This window comes from Eptesicus fuscus, chromosome 10 (genome assembly GCF_027574615.1).
Source record: "Eptesicus fuscus isolate TK198812 chromosome 10, DD_ASM_mEF_20220401, whole genome shotgun sequence".
In the NCBI taxonomy this organism is placed as follows: domain Eukaryota; kingdom Metazoa; phylum Chordata; class Mammalia; order Chiroptera; family Vespertilionidae; genus Eptesicus; species Eptesicus fuscus.
The window spans coordinates 94,941,515-94,968,672 of record NC_072482.1 but is presented as its reverse complement, the minus strand read 5'-3'; the positions used below and the strand labels follow the sequence as shown (position 1 = coordinate 94,968,672).

General features: G+C 54.8%; 1 protein-coding gene and 1 non-coding gene across 6 annotated transcripts in view; one reads left to right on the top strand and one right to left on the bottom strand.

Moving 5' to 3' along the window:
- The first annotated feature begins 1,170 nt into the window (after positions 1-1,170).
- PLG (plasminogen) overlaps positions 1,171-27,158 on the top strand; it is a 39,594-nt gene continuing 13,606 nt past the window's right edge. The window contains exons 1-13 of one of the 5 annotated variants that reach the window (XM_054722218.1): positions 1,171-1,219; positions 5,445-5,580; positions 7,224-7,330; positions 10,437-10,551; positions 12,648-12,787; positions 14,468-14,588; positions 16,105-16,223; positions 17,319-17,481; positions 18,419-18,564; positions 19,770-19,926; positions 22,443-22,624; positions 24,586-24,734; positions 26,429-26,522. In XM_054722218.1, the coding sequence (XP_054578193.1) occupies positions 1,171-1,219; positions 5,445-5,580; positions 7,224-7,330; positions 10,437-10,551; positions 12,648-12,787; positions 14,468-14,588; positions 16,105-16,223; positions 17,319-17,481; positions 18,419-18,564; positions 19,770-19,926; positions 22,443-22,624; positions 24,586-24,734; positions 26,429-26,522 (1,678 nt within the window). Of the gene's footprint in view, positions 1,220-5,444; positions 5,581-7,223; positions 7,331-10,436; positions 10,552-12,647; positions 12,827-14,467; positions 14,589-16,104; positions 16,224-17,318; positions 17,482-18,418; positions 18,580-19,769; positions 19,927-22,442; positions 22,625-24,567; positions 24,735-26,428; positions 26,523-27,158 lie in introns of all 5 variants that reach the window. The other 4 variants (XM_054722215.1, XM_054722217.1, XM_054722216.1 and 1 more) reach the window with 4 other exon arrangements.
- Positions 15,965-16,070, bottom strand: LOC129150652 (U6 spliceosomal RNA). The gene has a single exon (XR_008557368.1). It is a non-coding gene; the product is annotated as a U6 spliceosomal RNA (small nuclear RNA).

Below are 27,158 nucleotides of genomic sequence, written 5' to 3'. Positions count from 1 at the left end.
ACGTCCTGGGGCAATTTACAGAGAGGAGTTGTGTCACACGGAGAAAGCAGCTTCTTGTTCTTACTTCACATTTAAAACAGGGTCCATTTAGCTGTTCCTACGCGTTTTGGGGGCACTGAAATGGGAGTTTTAAAGCATGTACTTCCTTACTCATGCTAGCTCTAAGCTGGGGAACTCACAATTAAAATCAAGACAGACTTTTTTTTAAAGCAAGTATTGTTATTGGTTTCAGAGAGGAAGGGAGAGGGAGAGAGAGAAACATCAATGATGAGAATCGTTGGTCGGCTGCCTCCTGCACGCCCCCTAGTGAGGATCAAGCCTGCAACCCGGGGAATGTGCCCTGACCGGGGATCGAACTGTGACCTCCTGGTTCCTAGGTCGATGCTCAACCACTGAGCCAGCCGGCCGGGCAAGACAGACTCTTAAACATGATTTTGGTTTATTTCGTGAGGATGAGAATCTAATGCATTGCGACTTCATTTGGAGAAAAGACCACTCTTTTCCTAACATCATTTCTAATGCTGGGGGACACGTGAGTCTACCGGGCATACAGAAATAGTAATAATAAAACACCTTACCTGGCCATCTCTCCACCGGGAGGATGCCGACGACGGTGCCGAGTCACGGCCGCAATCTGAGGCCTGAGAGGTCGTGTCTGAGAGCTTCCCCCTGGTGAGCTGGTCCCCCTGGGAAAGTGCCAGTCCGTTAGCCTGACCCGGGGGGAAGGGAACAATGCCGCCAGCTTGAAGGTGAGGGAGGCGATGCGCGTGCACCCCTCAGCAGAGCGCCTGGTGCGGCACGCTCTCAGCACGCTAGCCGTTACAGGGAGTTCCTTTTTACTCAGAAGAAGGAGAATGGAAGAAGAGGGAAGGAAGCAAGGCCAAGCGGGAGAGGATGGACGGGGCGGGAGGGGCCTGGGGGACAGAGGCGCCCGGGCCGAGGGGCAGGGCCGCTTGCGCCACTTCCCAGCATCTATTGCAGGTGCAAACATGTTGTAAGACCCTCCGTCAAGGTAATGTTTGAGCCCTCGGAGCGCAGGGGCCACGGGCCTGCGAGGTAATGAGTAACCGCCTGTGGTTACCTTGTTGGTGGGGGCACTTCCGGTCCTGGGAGTCAATAACCTCCCGGGCCGGGCCGCCCGGCTGTCCGCACTCCGCTGGCCAGTCCACCATGGGCCGCCGGGAGCTGCTGCTTCTGCTGCTCCTGTTCCTGCGATCAGGTAAGACGGAGGGTTCTCTCCGCTCATCACTGTTTGCTTCTCCCTGGCCAGGGACTGAAATCAGAGAGATGGCGGTTTCCTGAGCCACTCCTTTAACTTAGCTTTTGACTTCTGAGGTTCCCAGTTTAAAATCTAAACGACTTGAGGCATTCTCTAAGATCGAGGCATTTGTCAAGACAAAGTGTAATTTCCCTGTAAATACTGGGACGAAGGGGCAGAGAATAAATGAGTGATTTTTTTTTTTTTTATATGTGAAAGGTTGAGCTCAAGTAATAGTTATTTTACTTGAAAAAAAAATAAGCCCATATACATACAGCTAACAGCCCCCCGAGTCGTTAGTCCCTTTGCCTGGCTCTCGGTGTGGTTAATTCAGCGCCTGTGCACGGAGAGGTCAGCCTCTCCGCACTTTCAAATGTGGACAGTGAACTGCCCCTGACTGCGTTCTTGGACCAGCCAGCAGCTGCATTCACCAGTTGCCTGTTTGCGCTGGTTTGAGTAAGGATTTCCCTACACCAGCGATGGGCAACCTTTAGAGCTTGGTGTGTCAAACTTCGCCAAAAAACTGAGCAGAACTCGGGTAGTGTGTCACTTTGAGGAAAAAACTAACTCCGAGACTCTAGTCGCAAATGTTTCATCCTCGGCATGCGGCCGCGTGTCATCAGAAATGGCTACGCGTGTCAGTGCTGACACGCGTGTCATAGGTTTGCCATCAATGCCCTACACAGACGTCTGCTTTTACGCCTGGAGGAATCGCAGGCACTGATTTGCCAAATGGTGTGTGCAGATAGCAACACACTCGGGGCTGGAGGGAGGCCAGGCCCATTTTTATACATACATGTGTGTGTGAGTGTGTGTGTGTGTGTGTGTGTGTGCGTGTGTGCGTGTGTGTGCCCGTTAGCTGGTGCAGTGGGTCGGGTATAGATTCCCCCCGTTGTATAGACGGTTTAATCCATACTTAGGAAAATCACGTTACTTGCCTATCGACCAAACTCCCGCGCCCAGGAAGCGCAGAACAGAAAGCGGGATTTAGACCAAGAAGGAGCCTCGTTCCAAGAAGGAACCTTGTGCTCTCCGCACTCTTTCCACCTGGTTTAAACTTCCCGTAAAATATCCTCAGCGTGTCCTCATAGCGCTTTGTTCCTTGACCGCTTTACTGCGATACGATTCACACACAACTCAATTCATGCATTTAAAGCATCCGATCGGACGGTTCCTCCCCTGGAGCGGTGCACCCATCGCCACAGTGTTAGAGCATTTTCATTTTCCCCAAACACCCGTAGCCGTCACCCTAACATTTCCCCTCCCCCTCCCCCCTCCTCCATCCCCACCCGCCCCTGGCGATCACTCATCTGCGTTCTGTCTCTGACCGGCCTATGTTGGACATTCCGTACGAATGGAGTGACACCTCATGCAAGTAGTTCTTCATGTAAACAGTGTGCAGATTAGATGTGTAAATTGCCGGATGAAGTGCTACACGTTGTGCTTTAGGGTCAAGGGCGTCTGAACTGGGTGGAGCCATTCAGAGAAATCCCGAGGCACACGGAGCAGAGAGGGGACTGAGGGGTCAGGGGGCGGGGGGGACGCTGTGCGGGCGTGCAGTCTCCATCTTCTCTCCCGGCGAGGCAGGCAGGGCCGGGGCCCCCCACGTGAGAGCAGACTTCTCTGTGACGGCATTAGCAGGTGTCCTCAGCCCCCGGAAAGGCTTTCGAAGGCCCCTTTCTAAAGGAAGCATGGCTCCCTTCCTGGGACGGGTCTCGTTCCAGTGCGCTGGGTAAGGAGTTTGCGTTCCACGGCCGCTGGGCCGTGTCTGTCAAACACACAGTCACGGGTACACGTGTACATCACAGTGAGGGACAGACAAACCCACAGGGTCAGTAAAAGGCTCTGGCTGGATAGCAACATACAACCACATTGGCCCTAGAATATAGAAATGTATTTAGACTGCATTATACCCCATTGCCATAGGAGCCCCAGAGTTCAAATAAAATATTGGGGGAAATTTTTAAAAACAAAACAGAAAACAAGTGTCCTTGGGGATATCTCTTTGGTTCATTTGCTCCTTAGGCAGATCTGAGCAGCCCTGTGCTATGAAACATAACAACATAACACACTTAAAGGCCCCTTAATTCAAGGGCGATATAAACAGAAAGGTTCTTGTTTGGACATCACTTTCTGTTTTTAATTTTTTTTTTTTAATTGATGTTCAGAGAGAGGAAGGGAGAAGGAGAGATAGAAACATCAACGATGAGAGAGAATCATGGATCGGCTGCCTCCTGCACGCCCCACCCTGGGGATCGAGCCCAGGCATGTGCCCAGACCGGGAATCGAACTGTGACCTCCTGGTTCATAGGGCGACACTCAACCCCTGAGCCATGCCGGGCCGACTGGACATCACTTTCTAAGAACTCTTCCAAAAGTTTAACCCTTTCTAGGCTGTGCTTTATCGAGTCAACTTTAAAAAGACTCACCTACTGAGCTGCAGAGCTCACCGAAGACCAGCTCTTAGAAAAGAGCTCCAAGTGGGAGAACACGCGGACGAGGACATGCACACTGGCCCGCAAGCCTGTGTCTCCTTAGCCTTCTCATCGCCATCGCGTGCTTTCGTGTATCGCACTGAGATCGCGCCAGCCGCCTTCCTGTCCAGGGTCCTCCTTGCAGCTTGGAGCCCTGAGCTGGGGAAAAGCAGGGGGGGGGGGCGCGGGGGGAGGGGGACATGTATGGAGGCCGGGGGGTGAACTCTGACTCCTGCATTGAGTGCCTCCATGTGCTGTGTATGCATTCAGGGTCTGGGGTGGGGGTGGGGGTGGTGGCTTGCTGAGGAGTCGGCCTCCTGCTGACCTTCCTGTGGAGTTCCCATCAGCACCCCTGCTCTGGATCGGCTCCTCTTCGGGAAGTTGCATGACTGCTCCGCCCTCCCCAAACCCTCCTTCTAACCGAGCCCCTGAAAAGACTCCGGGTCCCTCCGCAGTCCCTCCGCCTGGCTTAGCCCCCCACCCCAGCGGCCAAGGTTCACGTTGCCCAATCCCGTTTAGACAAACTTTAGGAACCTCTGCTCTCTGTATTTTATTAACCTCCCTGGCCTCTCGCCCGGTGAGAGTCTCTGGTGTTCCATCCCCAAAGGGTGGGGGCCCTCTCCGCTGGAACCGAGCTGCTCAGGGAGGCCAGGCGGCCCCCGTGGCCCGGGCAGGGACCCTCTGTAGCCTAGTCAGGCACCCGCGGCCCAGTCACAAAGGGCAGAGCGACCTCCAGACAGATTCTTCGCCTTAGATTTCAGCTCACGGAAAATTCAAGGCCAGTGTTTGTCTGCTTCCCTACAATTTCCTCCAGAAGGCCAGGCCCCGGTGATCATCAGGGAAGAACTGACTCCTTTTTCATTGAAAGTGGGTGTCCCTGCACCGAGCCCAGCGTGAACATGACCTCGATGGCAGTGCAGGTCCCATTCATGCTCAACCTCCGCAACTCACCGGACACGCACCTCGAGGCGGAGCCACTCAGGGGGCGCCTGCCGTGTCCGTGTAAGGGGCGGCGTGACCACCAGGGTTTAGACGGTTGGAGATCAAGTCACGGCTCCACGCTCTTCCCGGACCGGGGCGAACGGGGCACCGGTGCTGGTAACCCATTTGCCACCGGTGTCTCTAGTGTTCTGTCGCGTCACGGCCATCCACAGCAAGCAGACCAAATTCATCCTAGTTAAGGCTTCACACCCACTAACGTAGCAACTCAGGAGTTGTTAACTAGTTCTACTCTATGAATCTACCCATCCAACTGGTCTCTGAACAGAGTGCGGTCTGTGAATGGAACAGTTTTCCTGATTAAACATTGTTGTTCGTGGCCATCTGTTCTGCTTCCAATAAAACAGAGCGTTTTCTTTGTTGGGAGGCAGAGCAAATAGATTTCAACGTCACCATAATCCAACAGTGGTATCGATTCATTTTTGTTGTTGTTAATCCTCACCCGAGGATTTTTTCCCCCATTGATTTATGGCGAGAGTGGAAGGGAGGGGGAGAGACAGGGAGAGAAACATCGATGTGCGAGAGACATGTTGATTGGTTGCCTCCCGCATGAGCCCTGACCAGGGCTGGGGATCGAGCCTGCAACCGAGGTACGTGCCCTTGACCAGAATCAAACCCGTGACCCTTCAGTCCAAGGGCCGGTGCTCTAACCACTGAGCAACCGGCTAGGCTGGCGTTGAGTAATTTGATCCCGCTTTTCCCTCCACGGGCAGGTCACGGAGACCCCCTGGACAACTACGTGAACACGCAGGGGGCCTCACTGGTTACGTTCACCAGGAAGCAGCTGGACGCAGCAAGCATCGCCGAATGTGCAGCGAAATGCGAGGAGGAAGCCACGTTCACGTGCAGGTACTCTTGGTGTGGCGGCCCCTGCAGGCATCCTGCTGTTGGAGAGACTCCTATTTCGATATCAGGAACTTTGCTCATGGACGTGACAGAGACAGGATTTAAGAGGGATTTCATGGGATCGGAGTTCGGAATCTGTGTTTGCTCCCTGTATCGGAATCCATACAACCGTCTCTTGTTATATTTATCAGTGTCCCTTTTAGAAAAATGCCCCCAGAGGACCTTACTTATTTATACGTATGACACGAGCAGCTACTATTAAAGCGCTCATTTTTAACATCATCATCACTAACTATGTGCCGAGGAGCACATGTGTGGAGGGGTTCGGGACCCCAAGGAGCAGAGAAGCAGCGAGGGCGTGCCCCAGCGTCTGAGCGATCAGCACTGTGTGTGACAGGTCTCTGTGTGGTGCACGCTCCAGCCCCGCCTTTTGTGGCTATGGTGTGCTGTAGTCACAGAAACGGGACAAAATGCAAATTAAAAAAAACACAGCCTATGTGAGGTACGGGTAAGTGACGTAATATGTGCTCTATATTCGGAGGAGAGGTCAGTTGCTAAGGGTTGGTCAGCTGGGCAGGCCTCCGGGAGGAGGTGTGAGCTGAGCTGGGCTGTGCAGGGTCAGTGGGAGCTGGAGGTCTTCTAGGCGGAGGGCGTGGCCTGGCCCGGCCCCTGGGAGAGGGACCAAGCAGGGACCAGGCGGCTAAAGCCAAGGGCTGGTGCAGGAGATGGGGCCGGACAGGAAGCTGCGGAGGCTCCAACGCCAGGTCCAGGGGGAGAGAATGCAGAGGGGTAGGTCAGGAGTCGTGCAGACCATTTTGGAAATAAGTTCAAGGCCACCCGAATCGCTTCTTTCCAACACAAAGCAAATATTCTGGGGCTTCATTAAGAACACGAGTGAGGAAAAGTAGAGCAGTCGGCACAGAAAGAGACCATGTGGGGGACCAGGAGGGAGAGGGGGAGGGAGAGACAAGGTGGGGGACCAGGAGGGAGAAGGGGAGGGAGAGACAATGTGGGGGACCAGGAGGGAGAAGGGGAGGGAGAGACAAGGTGGGGGACCAGGAGGGAGAGGGGGAGGGGAGGGAAGGTGGGGGACCAGGAGGGAGAGGGGGAGGGGGAGACAAGGTGGGGGACCAGGGGGGAGAAGGGGAGGGAGAGACAAGGTGGGGGACCAGGAGGGAGAGACAAGGTGGGGGACCAGGAGGGAGAGGGGGAGGGAGACAATGTGGGGGACCAGGAGGGAGAAGGGGAGGGGGAGATAAGGTGGGGGACCAGGAGGGAGAAGGGGAGGGAGAGACAAGGTGGGGGACCAGGAGGGAGAGGGGGAGGGAGAGACAAGGTGGGGGACCAGGAGGGAGAGGGGGAGGGAGAGACAAGGTGGGGGACCAGGAGGGAGAGGGGGAGGGAGAGACAAGGTGGGGGACCAGGAGGGAGAGGGGGAGGGGAGGGAAGTAAGAGCAGCCACCAGGCGATGCCCCGTGGCAGTGTCCCATGGACCCTGGGCCACAGGGAATTGAAAATCACAGTCTGAGCTCCTGGGCCACCAAGGGGCACACTTATCGATAGTCTCCTACTTACCCATGCAAGACGGCTCCCTCCACTGACGACGCCCTTCTGCTGTGCCCCACCGCCCCCATTCCCTCCCGCAGGTCCTTCCAGTATCACAGCAAGGAGCAGCACTGCGTGGTCATGGGGGAGAACAGCAAGTCCGCCCCGGTCCTTCGGATGCGAGACGTGGTTCTATATGAAAAGAGAAGTACGCACCATGTTTTCTTTCCCTCCTTCCCGTTCATCTACTTCTTCTCCTCCCCCCTCCTTCCCCTCCCCCTCCTACCCTTCCCCTTCCTTCCTCCCTCCTGCTCCTCCCCCTCACATCTGCAGTTTATGGGCCCACAGGGTGGAGGCACCCTGGAGCAGGGAAAGTGAATTAGGAGTCAGGATAAGAGTTGACCACTAACCCACTACATCAGCTTGAGTAATTACTTTACCTTTTATGTTTCATTGTTCCTATTTTACTTATTTTTTTGTTAATGCTCACCCAAGGACATTTTTCCATTGCATTTTAGGAAGAGTAGAAGGGATGAGGGCGGGGGTGGGGGGTGGAGAGAGAGAGGAGAGAGAGAGAGAAAGAGAGAGAGAGAGAGAGAGAGAGAGAGAGAGAGAGAGAGAGAGAGAGATCAATTGGTTGCCTTCTGTATGCACCCCAACTGGGGATCGAACTCACAACCTAGGTATGTGCCCTGACCAGGAATCGAACCTGCAACCTTTCTGGTGCCCAGGACGACGCTCCAACCAACTGAGCCACCTGGCCGGGCCCTTTCTCTTTAATTCTTGAGATCAAAGGCAGACTAGATCTACAATTTATCTGGTGACGTTACTACTTCTTACAAATAGTGAGTCAAGGATGTGATACAAAGCACTCCCTACTGTCCACCAGGTTAAGGAAAAGGGGGCCGGTGGGATTCCCCCTGCAAAACGCTACCGTGTGCACGTCCCTGTGGATGGTTAACCAGAGGGGCCGTGGGCGACGCCGGCCTGAGTGCGAATCGCTGTGGGTGCCTGTGTTCCAGGGGCTGACAGGGGCAAAAGGTTAGGCAAACGCCGGCAGGGACAGGCAAACAAGGAGAGGTGAAAGGTCAAAAGCCAGTCCTCCCGGTCCTGTGTCCTTGCTGTGCAATATCGACCCCGCGCTTTTCTGGGAAGGGCTGATGTCACATTTCCATCGGCCGCCTGGGTCTAAGCCGCCATCATCACCGGCTGGGCCACTGCGGGGGCTGGGCTGTGACACCCCTGCTTCAAGGCCTTCGTGCCCCGAGAATAAGCTCCAAACGCCCCCGAGGGCTCCAGGGCCCCGCGTCTTGGAAGCCCACCCGGCTGGCCGGGCTCAACACTTGCCCCTGCGCCTGCACCATGCGGGGCACACCCCTGCCGCCCGGACCCGCTCCGTCCCTCCCCTGGCCATTCCCTTCTCATCTCCCAGGTCTCAGCTCAAGCCCCACCTTGTTTCAAAGCCTCTCCTTGACGTCCGGGACTCCAAAGGGCCTTGCGTTTACACTTAAAAACAATTTTTAAAAAAATTGATTTCAGAGAGGAAGGGAGAGGGGAGAGAGAAACATCAGTGATGAGAGAGAATCATGGATCACCTGCCTCCTGCACGCCCCACAATGGGGATCGAGCCCACCACCCGGGCATGTGCCCTGACTGGGAATCGAACCGTGACCTCCTGGTTCATAGGTCATTTCTCAACCACTGAGCCACGCTGGCTGGGTGCATGTACACTTTTGATAAGTGTCCCATGTCTACTGTAGGAAGATGTCTCCGTGAAGACCCGCTTGCAATCTGTGTACAGACAGCTGGGTTAAACGCACTCGTTCGCGATAGGTGTGTGAGAAACACTTTCCGCAGACAACCAATCAATTAATTGTAAAGCTGGTTCACACGGGGCACCCTGAAAGATGACACAAATGGATCGAAGACACAGGATTCCATGGGCACGTTTTGGGTGGAGGCTCTTCGTCTTGGAACATGGGCCAGCGACAGGGGTGACCTGGTGTGTTTCTGGCATAAACGACTCTCTAAGGCCTTGTCTACCATAACCAGCTTCCTTCTCTTTGAAGCAGAGCCGGGTCCAGAGCCTCCTCTCCTCAGTCTGACTGTAGAACATCTGTGTATATTTATGGTCTCCCCACACACACACTGAGTGGCCAGATTATTATCATCTCTGAACGCATAATCATCTGGCCACTCAGTGTATATCCTATAGAATAAAAGCCTAGTATGCAAATTGTCCCCTCGACCAGGAGTTTGACCAGCAGGCAGGCCGGCCAACCGCCCATGTCCCCTCCCCCTGGCCAGGCTGGCTGGACCCCACCCATGCACGAATTCATTCACCGGGCCCACACACACACACACACACACACACACACACACACTAAGTGGCCAGATTATTTTGCGTTCAGAGATCATAATAATCTGGCCACTCAGTGTATAGTCAACCATATGAGTGGTTGCACTCAGTGGACTGGATAGCAATTTTGAAAACTATTCAACTCTCTCAAGTCCTTCAAAGCATTCAGCTTCATTAAAGAGAAGCCTTTTTTTTCTCATTTGTTTCTCTGTTTAGAAGATTGCAATGACTATGGGTGGTGCCAGGCCAGCTTAGGTAACCTTTAACCAAATACAGCTGCATTAGAAGTTTTGACAATAAAAACATTGGGCTCTTGGTAAGCATATAACCCAACTGGTGGGACCAGAAGTGGGCAGACACACTGGGAAGGGGCCTGCCAGCCACGGGTGCCCACCCTGAGCCACGTGGGACACGGGTGGGCGCCTGGCAGTGTGCTTACCAACAGGATGGAGCTCTGCCCCGTGAGTCGGGGAGGTGGTGGCTGGTTGTAACCCTTTGAAGTAGACCCCACTTTCTAACCCTGTTCGGCACTTTTCATAGTTAAACGCCTGGGAGCCTCAGAAAAGTCAGGGCGCTGGGTCTCTCCTGGCCCCTGGAAAGCGCACCGCCCCCTGCCTGAGAGCCCCCTCCCCATCCCCTTCCCGCGCTCACAAGCTGTCTATTGGCTGCCACACGTCACCAAGGGCTGCGTCCTCCATCACTTTCTGTCGCGGCGCCCCGACTCCACTGTTCCCCACTCCGGGTGCCCCCAGCACCCAGCACGGCGCCCGGGACACAGCGGGCCGTGGCTTTGGGTAAACCTGTGGAGGCACCAAACAGCTTTGTTAGCTGCGGCTCTTCCAGAGCCATGAAAGGTGGCCTCGGGGGGCAGGACCACCGTGTCTTCCGCTCCACGCGACGCAGGGCTCGGCGTGACCTTCCCGGCGAAGGGACTGACCTTCGTGGGTCTCCTCAGTCTATCTTTCAGAGTGCAAGACTGGGAACGGAAGGCGCTACCGGGGGACGGTGTCCAAGACGAAAAACGGGGTTGCCTGTCAGAAGTGGAGTGACAAAGTTCCACACACCCCCAAGTAAGCTCTCTCTCTCCGCTGTGCCCACCTGCCGTACCTAGAATGACCGCATCCCCTCCAAACCCCCAGGATCAGAGGACTTGCTGGTGCCGATGCAGATGGCTCCGTTACGCATAGCCCCACGCAGGGCATGCTGTGCCCCATTCACTCCGCACACATGCTTCTCTGAGGCCCTAGCTCACAGGAGGATGCCTGGTAAGAAAAGAACCACCAAGCCACGGATTCCTGGCTGAGTCTGAGAGACCAGAGATGGCCACGTTTAGGGCGCAATTAGCCGAAAGCTAACGTATCAAATTAGAACGCTCACCTCAACATGGTGGAGTGAAAGAGGAAATGAAATACAAACGAGCAATGGATTCTCCCGCAAGTCGCCCGTTTCTTTTAGTGCCATTCTTACTGCACGGTTCCCAGGGGACATCAGGCGGCACTGCGTTCTCGGCGACAGCTCATCAAGTCGGAGCTGGTGTCTCTGACCCCGCCCCCTTCCCAACAAACTGCCTTGACTGCCTCCCGTGAGGTGGGCAGACCGCATATTCTTGGGACATTAAGGCTTATGGGGGAAAGCGATGAGACCAAATGGCTAAACCATAGCTGCCAGGGGCCTTGGAGAGAGCCTAGACCAGTGGTCGGCAAACTCTCAGTCAACAGAGCCAAATATCAACAGTACAACGATTGACATATCTTTTGAGAGCCAAATTTTTTAAACTTAAACTTCTTCTAATGCCACTTCTTCATAATAGACTCGCCCAGGCCGTGGTAGTTTGTGGAAGAGCCACACTCAAGGGGCCAAAGAGCCGCATGTGGCTCGCGAGCTACAGTTTACCAACCACGGGCCTAGACCAAGCATGTCAAACTCAAAGACTAACACGGGCCAAATAAACAAGGATTAAGTTTATGTGGGCTGCAAAAAACCACAAGCTTCAATTTTCATAGAAACGTAGGTTTCTTTCAAAAAGTCTAGTATAAAATAGAACAAGAGCAATGATAAAACTAATGTTTCCTTACATACCGTTATATTGGCTGGGCTGCAAAAATATTCATTGTGGGCCACATGTGGCCCGCGGGCCACATGCCTCTTTTATTGGGCCCGTGTTCGCCTTTGAGTTTGACATGCTTGGTCTAGGCCCGTGGTTGGTAAACTGTAGCTCGCGAGCCACATGCGACTCTTTGGCCCCTTGAGTGTGGCTCTTCCACAAAATACCATGGCTTGGGCGAGTCTATTTTGAAGAAGTGGCGTTAGAAGAAGTTTAAGTTGAAAAAACTTGGCTCTCAAAAGAAATTTCAATCGTTGTACTGTTGATACTTGGCTCTGTTGACTAATGAGTTTGCCGACCACTTGTCTAGGCCATCTCTCCTCTGATAGATGAGGAAGCTGAGGGTCAGTCTACCAAAAACAGGTACGTAGGAGAGTCCGGAACAAAGCCTGACTTTTAGACTCCAAGTCTTGGGCTTTTGATCTAACTTGTTATCTCCGCACGGCAACTCATCTCGAGCTGAAAACTAGCTCAACTTCCCGACCCCACACTCCCCCTAAGTCTGGCTGTGTTTCAGAGAGAACACAGTGTGGGGATCTGACAGATCTGACTTAATTCCGGAGATGCTGCTTATTAACTGTTCCAACTTAGGCAAGATATGTTTGGTTTTACAGGGCTGCGTCTCATTGTCTCATCTTAAAATAGGGCTAACATCACCGTCCTGGTAGGGTTCATGAAGACTACACAGAGAACGTAGAAAAAGAGTCTAGTGTCACGCGGAGCATGGTGTTAACCACTATCGTTTTCACAGAGCGAGGCAGTGACAAAAGCAGGCGTTCGGGATGCAGAGAACCCGCAGGCTTGGAGGCGTTGCTCCCGCCACCTGCGCATAGACACAGTGTGGTCCTCCCGAGACGGGAACGTACAAGCAGGAATAACGGGAATGTTAGCGCCCGTGCGAACACAGCCTAGCAACAGACACCACAAGCCCTTCGGCACTGGGATGGCAGGACCCTGAGCTCCGGGTGGGAACCGGAGGCTCCTCAGTCTGCGTGGCTGGTAACGCGCTGACGATCAGGATGCAATCAGAGTGATTCCTTCCTTCCTTCCCGTCCCGCCCAGGTTCTCACCCACGAGCCACCCGTCGGAGGGCCTGGAGGAAAACTACTGCCGGAACCCCGACAACGACGAGAAGGGGCCCTGGTGCTACACCACCGACCCGGCCACCAGATTCGACTACTGCGACATCCCTGAGTGTGAAGGTCAGGAGCTGCCCAGACACCCTCCTGCTTGCCTCCCCCGCACAGCAGTGTGCTGTAAAGCCATTTCCCACGGGACAGTGTGACTGATCACTTAGCGCTGAGTTTGACACCGTTGAGTCATGCATGAACCTCATGGAACGGGTCAACATTTGCTCAGACACTCTAGTATTGACCTGAATTATTTTTTAAAATATATTTTTATTAAGTTCAGAGAGCAAGGAAGAGGGAGAGAGAGAGATAGAAACATCAATGATGAGAGAGAATCATTGATTGGCTGCCTCCTGCATGACCCCCACTGGGGATCGAGCCTGCAACCCGGGCATGCACCCTTGACCAGAATCAAACCTGGGACCGTTCAGTCCGCAGGCCGATGCTCTATCCACCGAGCCAAACCGGGTAGGGAAACCTGAATTATTTTTATTAAAATGTTCCTTCAATGTGTACAAATATTTAAAAAAAAAAACTAGATGTAAACTCTAGACACAAATTTCCCATGCTTAAAGCTCAGCACACAGTAGAAACACAAAAACAGATTTGGGGTATAGAGTTGGAATAAGACCGCAAAATCAATACAATTCAAAGACATAATAGTAATGTGGAGACTTCGTTGTTGCACTGAAGCTAAGCCAAGAACCAGTTTTTAAATCAGCAAATTGTTATTTTAATGAACCAACCAATTGAATAGCGCATCTCAGCAGCCAATGCTAAAAATTACGAACATCCTACTGAAAGCATGTTCTTCATTTCACAGCTCCTGCTCCACGGAGGGGGTGAGGCGGGCGGGGGTGGGGGATCCGTGCAGCCACATGGCGGGGTTCCCACCTGTGGCAGCTCAGGTGCCCATCACGTTACCTACCTCCCCTCTGGGGACTCTATTTGCACATGATGTTGTGAGGTCATTTGCCCCTTAGTTGACACGAACACATCATTTTGGTATCAAGTCTGACTCTTTTTTTCCTTATTACTCCATAAAACCTAAAGTCCTATTGACCCTGCTGGGCCACGTCATTTCAAGCATTCTAAATCAGAGCTCCTGTTTGTAAGTAATGTGAGAAAGCAGAGGGCAGCCAGGCTGCTCACGCACAGGGAAGACAGCAGCTGTGGCCGCAGGTGGGCACTGCTCCCAGGGCGTCCGGAGCACGGACAGGCCCAGCGCTCGGGTCCGGGGAGGGTGCCGTCACCAGACAATCGGGTAATGACACGGCGTCTTTACAGATCCCATTGAAACGGAGACACCCCTTTTAAACGTCCCAGCAGAGAGCTGACAGGCTGCGGGGAATCTGTGTCCCCTCCCCACCCAAGGACCAGTGCATCCCAGCCGAGGACAAGCCTTCATGGAATGTCTGAACTTGGTCGTGACTATAATAGTCAAGGGGGTCTTGACCAAAATATGCTAATTGTACTATTTGAAAGAAAGAGTGGCATTTTAGGTTGTATTAGAAAATTGAGTCTTTAGTGCCGATTTTATTACCAAGTGACTATCAGATAGCACGTATGAACAAGGGGCTAGTGACTGTGGGACAGCACATATGAACAGGGGTTGGTGACCATAGGACAGCACGTATGAACAGGGGTTGGTGACCATAGGACAGCACGTGTGAACAAGGGGCCAGCGGTATTAAAGATGTTTCTAGCGGGACCCTGGTTCTCACTTCTCCTTCCTGCTTGCCCGCCGCCCAGAGGAGTGCATGCACTGCAGTGGAGAGAACTACGAGGGCACCATTTCCAGGACCATGTCAGGACTCGAGTGCCAGGCCTGGGACTCGCAGACCCCGCATGCGCACGGCTACCTCCCCGCCAAGTAAGTCCCCGGGAGAGAACGTGGGTGCTCCTGGCCCCGCAGCTCCAGCGGGGCGTTTACTGCTACTGAGATGTTTTCATGTCCCTCGGGAAGCGAACGAACCTGACGTTCCTGCGTCTCCGTTTGCCTCTCCCACGTGCAGCTCCCGCTCCCGCTCTGCGGTGGGTGCAGGGAGCAGAGGCGGTGGTGCAGGGAGCAGAGGCGGTGGTGCAGGGAGCAGAGGCGGTGGGTGCAGGGAGCAGAGGCGGTGGGTGCAGGGAGCAGAGGCGGTGGGTGCAGGGAGCAGAGGCGGCCGGCTGTCAGACACGCAGGGTCTCGGACCCTCTGCCGAGTCTCTGCCGGAACCGGTCCTGGCCGGTGCGTGCGCACGGAGAGCTGAGAAACCCAGATCCGCTCGCTGGGGTGTTCCCCAGCGCTTCCCTCTTCCCCCCACTCCCTTCCTCTCCTCCTTCCAGTGAAACTCTGGGCCCTCACCACGACCTGTGGGTGGGCCCATCTCAGTGCAGTGTCTGGGGCAAGGATGCCCAGCTTCCACCAGACTCCCCAAGGGGTCAGGAACGGGCCACAGGAAGTGAGTTCCTGGCCTAGCAATCCCCCCACTTCCCACGGATTGTTCCGGAAACACCCCCCTTCCGTAGCTGCTTCTGATCTTTGTCTTCATTCCATGATGACGGTGGGACCTACCGCCACTTAAGGAAACTTAGAAGAAGTGAGACTGAGCCCCAGACTTCCCTGGGGAAACAGCTCCAGGGAACTGCTGCGCCTCCCGGCCAAAGGTTCACGCACAGGAAACAGAAGATTCCTGAAGCCACTGCCGTTGGCTCAGTCCGCCCCGACCGAGCGCCGAGAGCCTCAGACAGGGAGTGAGCGCAGCCCGAGGGCCCAGGCACGCTCGCCTCGGGGTCTCAGCCCTGGCCGCTGCGGGGCCTGCCTGCACTGGGCCAGGTGCCCGCAGGTACACCGGGCGCCCCTTTCCGCTGCCGTCAGCTCAAAGGCTGGTGGGGCCGAGCCTGGCAGACCAGCGGCCGGCTCTGCACGCTCTGAAGATGGCAACTAGCAAGTCCCTGGTGTTTTAAACATTGCTCTTATTTGCAACTGAGTAACTGGAGTTTGCTGACATCCGTTTTCCAGACGGCCAACACGCTAACGTCACTGACCCTGTCCTGTGACTCACACGTGTAAACGCTGGAACGTACGTAGTCCTTCGGCCACTGAGCTCACCGCCCTCATGAGGCCGCCATCTCTTTGAGGCCGGCCTTCACCCCGTCGCCTCCCCGGGCGCTTGGCCGTGCCTGCAGGTGCTCCACATCTGCTCATCTAAAGTGATGCTCAGCTGGACATGTTCCGTGCTATTTCTTATTTTTTATTTTATTTTAAAAAATATGCAACGCTCCACGAATTTGCGTGTCATCCTCGCGCAGGGCGCGGCTGATCTTCTCCGTATCGTTCCAGTGGTCTGTGGGCTGCCGGCGCGAACGCTGCTCCCGTGCCATTAAACTCCTCCTTGCCCTTTCAGATTCCCCAGCAAGAACCTGAAGAGGAATTACTGCCGTAACCCTGATGGGGAGCCCCGCCCCTGGTGTTTCACCACGGACCCCAACAAGCGCTGGGAGCTCTGTAACATCCCGCGCTGCAGTAAGTATGGCCCGCCCCCGCCCGCGGGACCCTCCCCCCGTTCTGCCCGGGCAATCAAGGGAAAAGCACGCCTGGGGCTGCGTGTTGTGCCTCAGAGGCCCCATGGATGCGGTGGGACTTGACTGCCCGTGTCATACAGTCTCCTGGCTCTCTGGGGAACTGTCTGAGCATCCACTGATCATGGGTTCTGTGGGTCTTTCCTGTCAAAGACATGCATGTGGGCTCTGGAAGGTAGCTCCGTGGCCTTCGAGGGGACATCAGACCCGGGCTTCCTGTCCACGCCTCTCATTCGCACCCAGAGTGCTCTCAGGCTGCTGCTCTGTAAGCAAGCGGTCTGTCTTCAGAAGGGAGAGGGGCGCCCAGGGCGGGAGGTGCACCGGCTCTCTTACAGGAAGGACGCGGAAGAAGCACTTTTCTAAGCCTTTCCCTCGATGAGAATTGGAAGAAGGAGCTGGAGGTTCGGACAAGGACGGTCATCAGGAGTTAGGAGGGCTCGCAGCCCGCGGGGGCTTCTGCCCTTGGGGCTGACAGCCCTCCGTCCGTCCGTCCGTCCGTCCGGTGGGCACGCGAGCCCCCCGGGCACTCCCCTTCTTTCTGACGTCGCCTTCTCTTTTTTTCTTCTCTCAAGAATTTTGCGATTTCCGGAAGCCCACGCTCTTCCTTGGAGACACTTTGTGGCTTCTTTCCATGGCCTCTCTGTTGGCTTCATGGAATGTTGGGCGGCATTTAGCTGAGTTCACTCAGGGAATAATTTATTCTTCACAGAGGAGGTTGGGTCGCTGGTGTATGTGAAGATCTGGGGTGAGGGTGGCATGTCGATCCCTACATGATGACAAACTGAGAAAGCAAACAGAAAGCAGCATGCACTCCGAGGGCCTTGTTCCTGGAGGCGTTCCTTGTGAGAGGGTCTCGTAGGCATGACTCTACCAAGTCAACTTCTTCTAAAAACGATAAACCATTTTCCAGTTCCAAAGAGGGTGAGCAGACAGCAGCCAGACTGACGTTCCCAGATCCACGGCCCCCCGCCCCCCGTCCCGGCCGCCTGTGCCCCCCCATGTCAGAACCACTCACAGCCACTTACTATCCCCATTCCAGCAACGCCCCCGCCGTCCTCCGGCCCCACACACCAGTGTCTGAAGGGCAGAGGGGAGAGCTACGTGGGGAAGGTGGCCGTCACTCTCTCCGGGCACACGTGTCAGCACTGGAGCCAGCAGACCCCTCACAAGCACAACAGGACCCCGGAGAACTTCCCCTGCAAGTGAGTCCGCCCCGGCTCCTTCCCGCGGCCGAGCCAAGCGCGAGATCCCACCGACGTGGCTCCGGCTTGAGTCCCGACGGTGAAGTCCCTGCGATGACCACAGGCCAGGGCCGGGCCAGGGGATGAGTGGGCCCTGACGCCTGTGTGGGGGGCTCTCCCTCCAGCAGAGGCTGCTGCTGGAAATGCCAGTCCTGGGCTTCCCCCAGGGCCGCTCAGTCAGAGCGCAGAGCAGCGGGTTTGGGGAACACGGAACCCCAGGGCTACGCTGGACAGACTTGTTGTTGCTAATCCGCTCCAGAGGCTATTCTTCCATTGATTTAAGAGAGAGTAAAAGGGAGGGGAGAGGAAGAAAGAGAGAGAGAGAGAGAGAGAGAGAGAGAGAGAGAGAGAGAGAAAGAGAGAGAGAGGAGAAAGGTCTATGTGAGAGAGAGAGGAGAGGTCAATGTGAGAGAGACACATCGATTGGTAGCCTTTCGCACACACCCAGACCGAGGCCAGGGATTGAACCTGAAACCCATGTACATGACCTTGACCAGGAATTGAACCTGCAACCCTCTGGTCCAGGGGCCAATGGTCTAACCTCTGAGCCACACCGGCCAGGGCTGGATATACTGTCTGAGGCAGGAACACTGTGGGAAATGCCCATGTGCTTTAGCATCCATCACCGTGCCCAACACACGGCAGAGCTATTTTGCTTGGTGACCCCCAGTCGAGGAATACGTTTTAATCATGGACCCCAGAGAAGCGTCGGCACCATAATTCCCTGGGGTCCTAAAGAGCCCCCGCTCTGCTCACGTGCCCACCTGCCTTTCAGTGTGTGTAATTCCGGAGGATTAGCTGGCCAAGCGTCCAATATCCCTATTAACCAGCCTGCGTGCTCCTTGTCGTGTAACGGAGCCCGTGTGGAGGGCGGAACTCACACCGGCGTCTTTTCCAGAAACCTGGAGGAAAACTACTGCCGGAACCCTGATGGCGAGTCGGGCCCGTGGTGCTACACGACCAACAGCGAAGTGCGGTGGGAGCACTGCAAGATCCCGTCCTGCGAGTCCTCCCAGCTGTCCACGGAGCAGGCGGACACCACAGGTAGCAGCGGGCTGAGCGCGGGCCGGCTGGCTGGGGCTCCCGCTCCAGCGCCTTGTTTAGAGTTGAGTTCTGCTCTGGCCAGAGAACGCGCTATGGGATTTTGCTTACGTTAAACTGTGGAGGCTCATTTCATGGTTGAAGGGGGGCCTTCTTGGTGAACGTGTCCTGTGCTGTTGGCGGGGAGGGTTCCATAAAGGCCAGCAGGTCAAGTTGATTAGCACTGCTTAGCACTTTCAGTCCTCACTGAGCTTCTTCTTCTTTAAAAAAAAAAAAAAAAAAAAAATATATATATATATATATATATATATATATATATATATATATATATCCTATATAATAAAAGCCTAATATGCTAAGTGCCTGGTCATCCAGTCAGCCGTTCAACCAATCAGAGCATAATATGCTAATGATATGCTAAGGACACTCAACCTCTCGCTATGATGTGCACTGACCACCAGGGGGTTAGCTTGCTGCTGGGGCCCGGCCAATCAGGACTGAGCAAGAGGGGCCGGACATGTCCAGGAACCCTCCCATGGTCCCTCCCCGGCTGGCCAACCTCCTATGTCCCTCCCTGGCCCTGAGGCCCTGATCGTGCACGGTGGGGTCCCTGGGCCTAGCCTGCACCCTCTTGCAATCTGGGACCCCTCAGGGGATGTCAGAGAGCCGGTTTCAGCCCCATCCCATAGACCAGGCTGAGGGTCCCCACTGGTGCACAAATTCGTGCACTGGGCCCCTAGTGTGTGTGTGTGTGTGTGTGTGTGTGTGTGTGTGTGTGTGTGTGTATTATATATTCTTATTGATTTCAGAGAAGAAGGGAGAGGGAGAGATAGAAACATCAATAATGAGAGAGAATCACGGATTGGCTGTCTCATGCACGCCCCCTACTGGGGATCGAGCCCGCAACCTGGGCATGTGCCCTGACTGGGAATTGAACCGTGACCTCCTGGTTCATAGGTTGATGCTCAGCCACTGAGCCAAGCCAGCCGGGCTTCCCCGCGCTTTACATTAAATATTTACCAAAAAAGTGAGGTCATTAAAATTTTGGAATGTTACGGATCTGTTGTTTCCTTTGCATGCCCATCTGCCTGCTGATAAGGAACAGTGTGAACGCACAAGCAGTGTCGGCTGTTCTGGGAGCGTCATATTGCTTCACACATTTCTCCGTTCTGGTCATTATTCACTGATTTCTTCCACTTCCGTTTCAGTGGAAGAACAGACGCCCGTGGTCCAGGAGTGCTACCATGGCAACGGGCAGAGCTACCGCGGCACCTCCTCCACCACCATCACGGGGCGCAAATGCCAGTCCTGGTCGTCCATGACCCCGCACCGGCACTCGAAGACCCCAGACAAATTCCCCAACGCGTATGTCTTTGCTTTTTAACCCTCAGAGGAGCCACGGCTCACGTCAGCGTGTTAGAAGGGACTTGTTCACGCTAACTTCTTAGACCCAAACTTCTCTTGGCTCCAGAATGTGAGGCACAGTATCTCGGGTGCCTTGTTTTTGAGCAAAAGTTCCCAAAGACGAGAAGTTAGAGGTGGGCTGTCTTTCCCGAGTAGTTTTGTGGAAGCCGGGGGTGGGGACATATGGAGGGGTCCCGGTCACACGAGTGGAAAGGTCAGGAAGACAAATGACCCGATGATTAGCAAGGGAACCACCCACAACACCTGCTGGGTCACGGCGTCTGCAGCCTGACCCGGTCAGACCCATCGGGGCCCGAGCGTTCCGGTCTGAGGGAAGGCAGGAAGGCAGACGCGTCAGGGAGTAGATGGATGCTGACGGGAAAGGGCAGGGCGGTGACCGAAGACCAGGCTGCGCAGACAGCCTCTTGGCCACACATGGCTAAGCCTGGGAACACCTCCAGGTGCTCAGCCGCCCTCTGGCTGGCTTCCTCGGATCGTGGGCCCACGCCACGTGTCCGTGGTATCTGCAGGCATGGCCTCGGACCCCACGCTTCCTCAGGGTCTCCGGCAGCCCCAGGTCTAGGTTGGAGAGGGCAGTGTTCCGGGGAGGCCTGGGGGACCGAACCACCAGCGCTCCAAACCACCAGCGCCCCAGGCTCCTCACCTGCTGTTTCTTACCCAGTGTTTCCTGACTCCGCCGTAAGCCCCCGGCTCCCTCAGCTCCCGCAGGTCCCCGGTCTACCCGGATGCCCCTCTTCACCCCTCTGTCCCGCAGTTCTTCCGCCTCATCCCGTTCCCAGGCCCTGTGTGGCGGCAGCGAGGGAGGTGGGGCAGGTGGGTGGAGTGAGGACAGTACGGGGTTCCTCCCATCCCCCCAGAACGCGCCCCATGGAAACGACGTCGGGCCTGGGAGCTAGTTTCCAGAAGTCCCTCCAGCCCTGAACCCGCGCGATCCACCAGACGGAGTATTTGCAGTTACATTGTGCTCACGGCCTCCCATGGGGAATGCACAGCATTTAGCCACAGCAGGAGTGAATGGACTGAGAAGGCTGCGGGCGTGCCATCGTCTTCGATGTCACTTCTTCCTCAGGGAGGTGCATTCAGTTCCAGCTTTCAGTTCACAGCCCGATGTGGTCATAGATAGAGACACAGACACAGACACAGAAGCATGTATGTGCATAGAAAATAATCTAACACACACGCTTCAAAATCCATGTTGGTTATCCCCGGGAAATGAAGTTAACATTCCCAGGGAAAGGAGACATTCTGATACATTCTTTACACATCTACATGCCATCTTAGCTTTTACATGGAGCATATATTCATTTTTATTTTTTAATTAAAAATTATAATCTACTAGAGGCCCAGTGCATGCATTCGTGTACCGGTGGGGTCCTTCGGCCTGGCTTTTGGGGATCAGGGGTCCTGGAGTGTGAGAGGGTGCAGGCCAGGCCAAGGGACCCTACCAGTACACGAATCCATGCACTGGGCCTCTAGTATGCATTTAAGATCTTTGGTTAATCTCTTCCAGCCCTCCCCCCTCCACTTCCCTCTGAGATTCATCAGTCTGTTCCATGTTTCCATGTCTGTGCATTGAACGTTTGCCCCTGGTGGTCAGTGTGCATCATAGCTACTGGTCGGTCGGACAGGTGCTTAGGCTTTCATATATATAGATTTAAAAGTTGTTTTGACATTAAGGACCTGTACTGTGGCACTGTAATAATTAGCACCTTTGATGGAAATATTGCAAAGTCACTTAAGACTTTGTTAAGGCTCTCTCTCTCTTCTCTCTCTCTCACACCCCCCACAACCCCCATCCTAAGCTCCTCGGGCCCTTCTTTGCCTCTGTAACTTGTTTCCTGAGCCCATTTCTTCTACTACTCACTTCTTCCGCTGTGACTTTCTAAGTAACCCTCCTCTTATTAAAAATAAGACTTTGGCCCTGGCCGGTTTGGCTCAGTGGATAGAGCGTCGGCCTGCGGACTCAAGGGTCCCGGGTTCGATTCCGGTCAAGGGCATGTACCTTGGTTGCGGGCACATCCCCAGTAGGGGGTGTGCAGGAGGCAGCTGATCGATGTTTCTCTCTCATCGATGTTTCTGGCTCTCTATCCCTCTCCCTTTCTCTCTGTAAAAAATCAATAAAATATATTAAAAAAAAAAAATAAGACTTTGACTCTAGCTGGTTTGGCTCAGTGGATAGAGACTCAGCCTGTGGACTAAAGGGTCCCAGGTTCCATTCTGGCCAAGGGCACATGCCTGGGTTGCGGTCTCAATCCCTCCTCCCACCCCCAGTAGGGGGCATGCAGGAGACAGTCCATCAATGATTCTCATCATTGATGTTTCTATCTCTCTATTTCTCTCCCTTCCTCTCTGAAATCAATTAAAAAAAAAAAGACTTTGTTAACACAAAACTCAGAGGGTGCGGGGTGCCCCTGGGGACTCTCCCCCCACTCATGCCCTCTCGTGTGCATTCGCAGCGGCTTGACCATGAACTACTGCAGGAATCCCGACGCCGACAAGGGCCCTTGGTGCTACACCACCGACCCCAGGGTCCGCTGGGAGTTCTGCAACCTGAGGAAATGCTCAGAAACACAGGGGGCTGCCACGCACACCCCGACCGAGGTCCAGGCTGTCATCTCCCAGGACTCTTCGGAAGCAGGTGAGACACGGCCAGACCGTGCGCTTGGGCACTGGGACGAGAGCCTGGGGAAGCGGATGGATGCAGAAGCTCGTTGCTATGGGAACCTGAATCCATGTGGCAGGAAACCTCTTGTGTCACCTTGGGGGTGGGGCAGAGCTGCTGTTGCTGGTGTGACAGGGTGAGCCCCGGAAACTAATTGGCCGTGGCGGCTGGGTGGCACCGTGAGCCTTGTTGGGTGGGGAGGTTGGGAATGGTGGCATTAGCTGAAATAGGACATTCTATTTTTAAATTAAAAAAAATATTTTTTTATTGATTTCAGAGAGGAAGGGAGAGGGAGAGAGAGAGAAACATCAATGATGATAGAGAATCATTGATCGGCTGCCTCCTGCACGCCCCCTACTGGTGAACGAGCCTGCAACCCGGGGAATGTGCCCTGACCGGGAATCAAACTCTGACCTCCTGGTTCATAGGTCAAGGCTCAACCACTGAGCAACCCCAGCCGGGCTGAAATAGAGCCTTCTAGAAAAACGTGTGTCTGCCTCCTCCATGGAGGAATAGTAAGAGTTAATTTGGCTTTGAACGCGCTGAATTAGGGGAGCTAGTCATCAGGCGCAGGAGGCTGTGTGGCCGCAGGGGTCATCGGCCTCCACATGAGAAGGGGCTGTCACTCACCTGAGGGGGAGCCGAAAGTGGTCCCCATCCTCCCTGCTCCCCGAGCACCTGGTCCTGTGGTTGCCGGGCAGCCGCGAGGCCTCTGCGCCTTCGAGGGGTGGGAAAGCTCAGGGGCTCCCTCTCCCCCGCCCCTGCATGAAAACCAGGGTCACACAGCTCCTCTAGCCACTTTCGGGGCATTCAACGCCTCCAGACAGTGGTGCTGAGAAGGACCTGGTTAGAAGTCGAGCGCCCCTCCTCCCTGAGGTGGGCTCAGCTTCCCCGCAATGTGGGGGCCCTGCCTGCTCCCCCCGGGACCGTGTGCCCACCTCTCCTTGCTCGGAGCCCCGCCTGGGGTCCCTCCTGGGTAAACCTGAGGGGACCTCCCACGGTTCTCCCACGTGTCGGTGCCTCATTTAGTGCATGGGTAACCCACACGCCCTGGTCCTGGAAAATGTCGGGGTACAGGCTGCCCAGCAAGGCCCCCTCCTCGCTGTTTGGGTTTTCCAAGTGGCCGTCAGGGCACTGGTGCACCACCCCCACCCCCACATGCGTCCCACATCCAGTTCTCTCAGGGGTCCCGGGGAGCCCCCTCCCTAGGTTTGAGGTGCGGGACAAGCTTGGGGAAGGCATCCCAAGTCCCCCAGTTACCCTCTTCTCCCCGGAGGGCGGGGACGCAAAGCACAGCTCCAGCCAAATAACATTTCCTAGAAGAGCCTTCCTGTGTGCACCCCTTTATCCCCCCCTCCCCCCCGTGAGAGGAGGTGCTCGAGAGCCACCTAGCAGTTCACAGCAGCATCTGCCCCCGCAAATTCTTCCGGGGCGCCATCCGCCACTCAGCAGGGTCAAACCAACGAGCTCAGTGTCCTGGCCCAATTCCCACCCCAGCCCCTGCTCCACACGGCTGTTTCCAAGCCCACGCGCATGTCGGGTAACGTGTTAGACGGGTAACGTGTTAGACGGGTAACGCGTTAAGACGGGTAACGTGTTCGACCAGTGTTCGGCAAACTGCGGCTCGCAAGCCACATGCGGCTCTTTGGCCCCTTGAGTGTTTAGCAAAGGCCAGCTTGGAGTACCCTAATTAAGTTAATAACAATGTACCTATCTATGTAGTTTAAGTTTTAAAAATTTGGCTCTCAAAAGAAATTTCAGCCGTTGTCCTGTTGACATTTGGCTCTGTTGACGAATGAGTTTGCCGACCACTGGGTTAGACGGACAGCGCCCACCACCCGGCCTCCTGGGCTCTGCAGGGCGCGGCCCAGGGCCGGACATTGGAGAACCTGGCCCGGCCCCGGGCCGCGGAGCCTGAGCGCCCTCTCTCCCCGCAGACTGCATGCTTGGGAACGGGAAGGGGTACCGGGGCCAGAAGGCCACCACGGTGGCCGGCACCACCTGCCAGGCCTGGGCCGCCCAGGAGCCCCACAGACACAGCATCTTCACGCCGGAGACGAACCCGCGGGCCGGGCTGGAGAAGAACGTAAGCCGCTCTTGCGCCTTTGGCGGACCAACCTGTGCAAACAGAATTGGTTCTGTTCGGCGAGTCAGCCTGGACTGATCCATGGTGGGGGGTGTGTGGGGGGACCACGCGGGGTTTCGGGGGCTGAGCCAGCAGCAGGAGAAGCACCGGTACCGTCAGCACAGGAGCCGCCCGGCGGCCACCCCGCCGCAGCCCATTCCCGGCGCTCTTCCCGGCGCTGCTTCTAGTTTCTAGTGTCCACCCTCTAGCCCAGGCGTCCTCAAACTTTTTAAACAGGGGCCAGTTCACTGTCCCTCAGACCGCTGGAGGGCCGGGCTATAGTTTAAAAAAAACTATGAACAAATCCCTATGCACACTGCACATATCTTATTTTGAAGTAAAAAAACAAAACGGCAAAAACACCCGCAGGTGGCCCGCGGGCCGTAGTTTGAGGACGCCTGCTAGATCCTGGGGATCCATGTGATTCGTGACATTATGGTCAGACTTTTCTAGGAAAAAAATTTGGGTGGGGCATTGGGATTTCCCATAGTAGGATTTCCCAGTCTCTCACACTTTCTTTTCTTTCTTTAAAATTTTTTTAAAAAGAAGATATATACATATATATACATACATATATACACTGAGTGGCCATATTATTATGATCTCTGAACGCATAATAATCTGGCCACTCAGTGTGTGTGTGTGTGTGTGTGTGTGTGTGTGTGTGTGTATATATATATAAATATATATATACATATATATATATATATATATATATATATATATATATATATATATATTAGAGGCCCAGTGCATGAATTCGTGCATGGGTGGGATCTGGCCAGCCTGGCCATGGGGAGGGGACATGGGCGGTTGGCCGGCCTGCCTGCTGGTCGAACTCCTGGTCACGGGGAAAATTTGCATATTAGCCTTTTATTATATAGGATATACACTGAGTGGCCAGATTATTATGTGTTCAGAGATCATAATAATCTGGCCACTCAGTGTATATATATATATATACACACACACACACATACACATATATATTTAATTGATTTCAGAGAGGAAGGAAGAGGGAGAGAGAGATGGAAACATCAATGATGAGAGAGAATCATGGATCAGCTGCCTCCGGCACGCCCTTCACTGGGGATGGAGCCCACAACCCGGGCATGAGCCCCAATTGGGAATGGAACCGTGACCTCCTGGTTCATAAATCGATGCTCAACCACTGAGCCACACCGGCGGGGCCTCCCACACTTTCTGGTTTGCTTCGGGGCGTGCACAGGAAGGACAAGGAGACACAGCCTCTCGTGGCTTGGCCCACGGACGGTGCCCAGCCCAGGGCGTCCGCATCTGAGCCACCAGCAAGCAGGCTCCGTGGTGACCCAGGCGCAGGATGAGTCCATCATGCCCGCGGTCCTATTGCGGCATCTCTATCGCCCCCACCGACAGGAGTCCCCTTTCACAGTCCCCACACTAAGTCCCCGAGAGGCTCCACTCTCCCTCCGGGGCGTGGCCTCAAGGCTGGAGCTCCTTAGGAGCAAGGAGACATGACCAATGGGCTGGGAGGGTCAGAAGCATCCTAAAGTTTACTCCCCCCGCCCCCGGCCCCCGCAAAGGAGCGCTTACCTTCCCTCTTCTGAGGGCAGCGTGACTGCCTGTGCCCAGGCCCCCCTCTCCCGCCCCGTCCCTGAGCAGCGCCTCTCTTCCAGTACTGCCGCAACCCCGACGGCGACAGCAACGGGCCCTGGTGCTACACGACGGACCCCAAGAAGCTGTTCGACTACTGCGACGTCCCGCAGTGCGGTAAGCGGGCTTCTCAGATACACGCAGCCTCGCCGCCTTCATGCGGCTCTGGGAGAGAAGGGCTTGTGAGCCGAGCCTTTCCGCTGGGCTGCTCTCCCCCCCCCCCCCCGCCTCCTCCCTGAGCCCTCTTCATCACTGAAGATGCCCACCTTAAACATAAGTTATTTACTTATATTCTCTTACTTTAAGTTATATATTTGTTGGTTGAATGATGTTAATAATTCCACCACCACGTTCAGTACCGATAAGAAATAAGTAAAAATAAAGAGAAACTTTCGATTCTGTCCTGAATGGAGAACCGGAGAGCACTGCTCTCTGTAGCGACCCTTCCGTCGCGCATTTGTGAGGCCGGCTCTGTCCGAGGCTCAGCGGCAGGAACTAAGCTCAGCGTCAGAGTAGCGTCTCATAATGTTGCGTGTTTCCTGTTTAAAGAGACTTTTCTATGTGGATGCGCAGCACAGGCCGTGACTAAGGGAAAGTTATTTGGAAAATTCAGGCTCCAGGTTCGAGAGAGGGTAGAGTCTCTGTTTGGGGCGGAAAGAAACCCCCCTCCGCAGTGTCGTTATGAATAATGACTTACGCTCATGTTGCTGAGGATCTGAAGGGCGCCAGGCAACAGGAAAGTATGTGATGACC